Raw genomic sequence first — 6,256 nt, 5'->3', positions numbered from 1 at the left:
AGGAAAAAAAATATATTTAAAAAAAATTAAAGGTAAATTTATTTTGTTTGTAAAATATTTTTTATTTAAAATTTTATAAAAAAATAAAATAAAAAAGTTTTCCCAACCCAAACTAATATTCTGACTCGTCTGGAGTCTCTACTAACCTCACCCATGTCTCCTGTCTATGAAGTATGAACCATATAATTATGATTGCATATAAAAGTTATCGTTCTCGAAATAAGCAACTTAAGACACAGACCAATAGAAAGAAAAAAATAGTGTTGGTGGTTGAGAAATTTGAAAAAGCTTATGCTCTCTGTCTTCTCTCCTCTGCTCTACACAAACAAAACTGTTTAGCGTGGTGGTGGAGAGTGATTGTTTTTGTTATTGTTTGTTGCAGCGCCGGAAAACGAGACCGAGATTCATTTCAATTCCATTTTCGCATCTGAATGGATGCTATTAGAAAGCAAGCTTCGAAGCTTCGAGAACAAGTAGCTCGCCAACAACAGGTTCTATTTCACTGTTCTTTACCAGATCTTTTCCCCGATCAATTCGTTTAGATCCTTCCATTCGCTATCTGAATCTGAGAATCTTATCTCGTTTCGTTTCGTTTCGTTTTGTTCGCGTTGTTTCTCGCACTCGATGCGATTTGTAATGAATCTCATTCGTTTTTCCTCTCATCGCGATGATGTTCGCCTCTGATTTTCGTTGCGAGATTGTAATTATCATTCTCATTAATAGATTAACCTCATGTTTTGGATCTATTCGAATTGCGCGATTGCATTGTGGAACTCAATTAAGAAATCTCGTTGAAATAAATTTTGAGCTAGCACCGTTACATTTGCATTCAATTCAGCAGTAGATTTCAAAATCACTACGCGTTGTATACTTTTCAGTAGGTTTTCATTGCTCGTTGTTTATGCTTGCCTCGTTTGTTATTCTTTATAACTCATGATTTCTTGCTATTTAGGCTGTTCTGAAACAGTGGTATGGCGGTTCAGATAATTTGGTCGCTGATGAGGCAGAACTCCAGCTACATCAGAGACTTGAGAAGCTTTATATATCGACACGTGCGGGGAAGGTTTTGTTTCCCCTACGCTAACTCTCTGCTTGCATCTCAGTTAATGTTCTTCATCCTCCGCTAATAATGAAATCTCCTTGTGTTTTTCAGCACTATCAAAGAGATATTGTACGTGGTGTAGAAGGTTATATTGTTACCGGATCAAAGCAAGTTGAAATCGGTAGGTAATGTTGGTTAGTGAAACTTTTTAAGTTTCATTGAAGTTCAATGTTGTTAGTTTATGGAAAGATATTGTTATTCAACTCCGAAACATCTTATTTTGACAGGGGCAAAGCTATCAGAAGATAGTAGGAAATATGGTGCAGAAAATACATGTACGAGTGGCAACACATTATCTAGAGCTGCACTAAATTTCGCAAGAGCCCGAGCTCAAATGGAGAAGGAACATGGAAACTTACTGAAAGCTTTTGGAACACAGGTACATATTGCGTGTCAATATGTTTGTTTGTATGTATGTGTATGTATGGAAATTTATGTTTGTGTTCATCAAGCAAGTATTTCTGTTGATATATTGCTAGGTTCAAATATGACACATCAGTGATGGTATAGTTTTTCCAAATAAACTGCTCCACCAAATATGAATGTGATTTGAGAACCTAAATCTCATGGAAAACAAATATGCAGACTAGGTGGGAGATCAATCTTGAATAAAACTAGTTTTAATACATAAGATCCATCTACTCACTTAGTTGCTCTATTTATAATTCTGACTCAATTGTTTGTTTATGCACTGCATACTTCCAACTAGACCTAAAAGTCTGTGACTGAAGTCTTGCTTATTGCTGAGTAGGTTGCAGAGCCCTTAAGAGCAATGGTGGTGGGAGCTCCATTGGAGGATGCCCGGCATCTAGCTCAACGCTATGACAGAATGCGACAGGAAGCTGAAGCCCAGGTATTTTAGAATTTCTCTTTCGTTTGCCACCTGCCTTTTTTGGTGTTTCTCATCTCCTTTGTCTAAGTGCATGATTAATTAATGATTTTATTTTCCTATTTTGACTTGTAAATACTGCCTTTTGAACCTAGACAGGCTATTGAAGTTTCTAAGCGCCAGGCAAAAGTAAGAGAAACGCCAGGCAATGCTGACAATGCCATGAAATTTGAAGCAGCTGAAGCAAAACTGCATGACCTGAAAACAAACATGGGAATATTGGGGAAGGAAGCTGCTGCTGCATTGGCTGCTGTTGAAGCACAGCAACAGAGGTTAACACTTCAGCGACTTATAGCTATGGTATTAAATTTTTACTTTATGATTATGCAACTCTCCAATTTAAGGAAATATTGTATCTGAGTTATGATGAATGCAATCAATTTCCGGTTCTCAAGGTTGAAGCAGAGCGTGCATATCATCAAATAGTGCTACAAATTCTTGATCAGCTTGAGGGTGAGGTAAGAAACCATATCATTATGTCATGTTTTTTCTATTTGCCTTGTAGATGTCAAATATGCCATCTGAAAGATAGGTCATTTTCATTTATTATAAACATCTGCGTTAACGCGGGATGTTTGTGCACTGGGCTGCCCTTCATATGTATATTCAACAATAGATGATATCTGAACGTCATCGAATTGAAGCTGCTCCTGCTCCTGCTCCTAGTGTGGATGAGAGTATGCCACCACCACCGTCATATGAGGAAGCTAATGGTGTCTATGCTTCTCAGGCAAGTAATGGATCAACTGATAGCATGGGTTACTTCTTAGGCGAGGTTAGTAGGAGACTGTTCCTTATACGAATACAAAGGGTTACACTTACAGGTCTAATATTGAAAAGGAATGCTGATGTGCTATTTATAATTTCTACTATTCTTGCAGGTTTTGTTTCCGTACTCTGCTGTGTCTGAAGTGGAGTTGAATCTTTCAGTTGGTGATTATGTTGTTGTCCGAAAGGTTAGTATTGTGCTGTATCTAATATAACTAGCTTTCTTTAACTCTTCGAACCAAATAAGGGCTTAGACATGGCATTACATTCGTGGGGAGGCATTCGACTTGGATTTCTTTAGCACTGATATATCAATAATTATGCAGTCAGAACGTGAGTATGTTATAACTGATTCAACATACAATGATTGTTTTGTCATCTTTTATGATGTGCCTTGTGTCCCGACTCAAGCAGTTATGGTTCACAATTTTCTGTTCCTTCCATACCAAACTGGTCCCCTTTTCTGTTTCCTTCCATACCAAACGGGTCCCATTTTTCTGTTCCCCCGGTATGATTGCTGTGATTTTCACAGGTAACAAATAATGGGTGGGCCGAGGGTGAATGCAAAGGAAAAGCAGGTTGGTTTCCATTTAGTTACATTGAAAGAAGGGAACGGGTTCTTGCTAGCAAGGTGGCTGAAGTGTTTTGAACTTTCTCCTGTTGGGTTTGGTTTTCTTAACCCGGGGTATTTTTATGTGTGTGATGCTTTGTACTTATGGTGGATAATGTGTTCTTAGCATAGAAAAAAATGATTTATGATAGAAAATGCCAGCTATTCCCTTGTGGTTACCAATTACATAATGTATAAATATGTTGTCATCTTTTGCTATTTGCTATTTAGTTGCCTCAGTCTGTTTCTTTTTATCTTTCATAGCTTGGTTTTGTGCTATTTCTGCCAAAATTTTATTGCATCTTCAGTTCACTTATATGCGGTTAAGGGATATTGTGCAAGGATGAGGGTTGAATTAGACGAAGCTAAAAACCTAGTATTTAGTGCCATTAGCATTTTAATGTTCAAAATTGCTTTTTTAATTGCATATTGTAGCACAATTATTTTTAATTATATTTTGGTTAATATAAATATCTGTTATTAAAAATGTTAGATTTCTTAACTATTCCTACGTTCTAAATTATAGTAATAAATTAATAATATAATGTATTCTTTTTTCTTAGTGTTTTGAAAATTGGACCGAATAGAACGGCTCAATCGGGTTAATAAAAAATCAGTAGATCGATTCGGTTTAAACAAAAATTTGATTGGTTACAAACTGATAAAATGATTGAAAAAACCGGTCAAAAAATTGATTATTTGTTAAACCGGTCTAACTTTTAGCGATTAATTGGTTTAAAATAACAAAATAAAAAAGAATTAAATTTTTTCTAAAAGAATATATATTTTATATAAATATTATTTTATTCTAACTGGTTAAATTCCAATTTGAACTTCATTTGAATTTTTTAAGGTTTAAAGTTTTGAATTTCTGATTCTACTAATTCAATTACTGGTTAGACGTTTAGAACCTTGGTTTTTTTCCCCACTTGAGTCTTAATTAGACACTTGGCAAAGCATAACGAAAAATTCTTCCATTACCCAAAAATTAAATATTCATTTAATTTAATATTATATTGTTATATTTATTTTTCAAGTAAAAGTGCACAATTGATTATTTTATATTTAAAAAAGCATTTTTATTTTTTAATTCTTGTAAACCGTAAACATTGTAAATTTTTATTTTAATTGAGATCAAAATAAAATAACTTTGATAGAAATGTGATCCTACACTTTTATCCCAAAGCTGAATGATTTCATCACTTTATTTATAATGATTCTATATTAAATTATCATCCCTTTAGCAATTTTTGAATATTACCACTCTTAATTTTTTTTATAAAAATTTAGCAAATTACATGATTGGATCAAATTTTAGATTTATTTCTCAAAATTCAACAACTGTCTAATTCAATTCAAATTGCACAATGCGATATGATACCATTGTTCTATTATTAAATTCAAAATTTAACTTACAATATATTTAATTTGTTACATTTTTATCTTAGTCATGTATTATTATTGTTTGGTAAGTATTTTGTAAATGTAAAATCAAATTTACTTATTTCTATTTTTAATAATAAAATAACAATTTTATTTTTTAAAACTAGAATAAATCGATTCCATTTTAATCGTAGTAGTTTAGATCGAATTGAATTAAATTTAAAAATAAAATCAAAATGATCTAATCCAAAAAAATAAATAAATTATATATTTTCAATCGAATTAATTTTTCTTTCAAAACCGATATAAACTGCCCCCGAATATCCTTACCCGTATTCTTGACAGCTATGCCGAAAGTTCGATACTTGAACCTGTTTTTCTTAAACAGGAAAAGAAGGAAAGGTTAGTATATAAAATATAAATATATCTGAAATGATTTGGCATTCCAACTCTATGCAAGTATATCAAGAGTTCAAGACGTATTAATGACAGTTTTCGTAAAGTTAATCTATCACAAGCCTACAGGAACTATATATTACACTGTTCATTTTCAGTTACTACAACACACGACAAATTACTTTAGCCATTAAACTACTGCCTGCAAGGCTTCACATTGTGTCGGATGAGGAATGCCATCCAAGGTCAGAAAGACAGAAAGGCAAGAAGGCTTAAAATACTACAAAAATAAAAGAAGTGAACAATTATTAGAAAATATAAGTGGTTATATTTTTAATTTGTTACATATATACAATACATTAGAACCAACAATAGAACGTACACTAAATGTTTTGGCGGTTAGCAGAGAGATATGCAAAAAGGATGGAAAACGTGATGATCAGGATGAAGATCTGCAAGGGAACAATTTGCATTAACATCGGTATATAAATATAATTAAGAAATGCATAGTTAAAAGAGAAAAAAGAAAAAAACTTGCCATGGTGGAGCTATATCCGTTCCCATTCACAATGTAAGATTTCCTGTTCAAATAAATTGAAGGTTTGTTAAATTGTTAATGTAAAAAGGGTAGCTTTTGAGTTTTGAAGGTACTAAGATAGTTGTCTGCCTTTTACTTAGGAGACCAGATTCTCTGCAAGTCTTCTGTATAGATTGCAGCCTGCTCAATGTTTTTGTAGCATTGGGATCATTTTTGTCAACCTACAATGAAAAAATGCCAAACTTTCTTAGTTGGAAAATGTGAGCTCTAAGAAAATCCTTGAAACTGAAAGACAGCTTGAGTTCGATTAGGATAAACAAAAGTAGCGCATCCACATTCTCGTGTTGCAAACGTAATCATAATTTGTTAAGAAGCATGAATTCTTCATACCTTGGACTCCAATATACAAGCAAAATCAAAGAATGCACCATAAACATCAGCCATTGTCTTTGTTCGGTCAATCACTTTGGCAGTTAAACCTATAAATCATAACCAAAAAGCGTTTGTAAACAGCTTATTTAATCCTTATTTAAAAACATAAATAAATAACAATGCACAAAAGACCATCAA

At 33.2% G+C, this 6,256-nt stretch overlaps 2 protein-coding genes across 3 annotated transcripts in view; one reads left to right on the top strand and one right to left on the bottom strand.

Annotated features, from left to right (window-relative positions):
• Positions 156–3,623, top strand: LOC107628844 (SH3 domain-containing protein 2). The gene is made up of 10 exons (XM_016331453.2): positions 156–491; positions 953–1,063; positions 1,154–1,223; positions 1,330–1,481; positions 1,854–1,955; positions 2,091–2,291; positions 2,387–2,449; positions 2,608–2,766; positions 2,873–2,947; positions 3,292–3,623. Exons 1-10 carry the CDS (start codon positions 432–434, stop codon positions 3,406–3,408), a joined length of 1,110 nt encoding a protein of 369 aa, XP_016186939.1. The 5' UTR covers positions 156–431; the 3' UTR covers positions 3,409–3,623.
• The window catches only part of LOC107628845 (squalene synthase), a 6,224-nt gene continuing 5,131 nt past the window's right edge, over positions 5,164–6,256 (bottom strand). The window contains exons 10-14 of one of the 2 annotated variants that reach the window (XM_016331454.2): positions 6,077–6,165; positions 5,816–5,907; positions 5,687–5,729; positions 5,531–5,600; positions 5,164–5,428 (exon numbers count right to left, since the gene is read on the bottom strand). In XM_016331454.2, coding sequence (XP_016186940.1) covers positions 5,532–5,600; positions 5,687–5,729; positions 5,816–5,907; positions 6,077–6,165 — 293 coding nt within the window. In that variant the 3' untranslated portion in view covers positions 5,164–5,428; position 5,531. Of the gene's footprint in view, positions 5,601–5,686; positions 5,730–5,815; positions 5,908–6,076; positions 6,166–6,256 lie in introns of both variants that reach the window. The other variant, XM_016331455.2, reaches the window with a different exon arrangement.

The sequence above is a fragment of the Arachis ipaensis genome, chromosome B03 (assembly GCF_000816755.2).
Source record: "Arachis ipaensis cultivar K30076 chromosome B03, Araip1.1, whole genome shotgun sequence".
Taxonomy (NCBI): Eukaryota; Viridiplantae; Streptophyta; class Magnoliopsida; order Fabales; family Fabaceae; genus Arachis; species Arachis ipaensis.
The sequence above is the reverse complement of the archived record's forward strand: the minus strand, read 5'-3'. Positions and strand labels throughout refer to the sequence as shown.

Excerpts from the sequence above, each read along its gene's own strand:
- LOC107628844 (XM_016331453.2), top strand. The coding sequence starts at position 432 with ATGGATGCTATTAGAAAGCAAGCTTCGAAGCTTCGAGAACAAGTAGCT. Across the intron at positions 492-952 it reads AAGTAGCTCGCCAACAACAG|GCTGTTCTGAAACAGTGGTA; the intron begins GTTCTATTTCAC and ends CTTGCTATTTAG. Across the intron at positions 2,767-2,872 it reads TGGGTTACTTCTTAGGCGAG|GTTTTGTTTCCGTACTCTGC; the intron begins GTTAGTAGGAGA and ends CTATTCTTGCAG.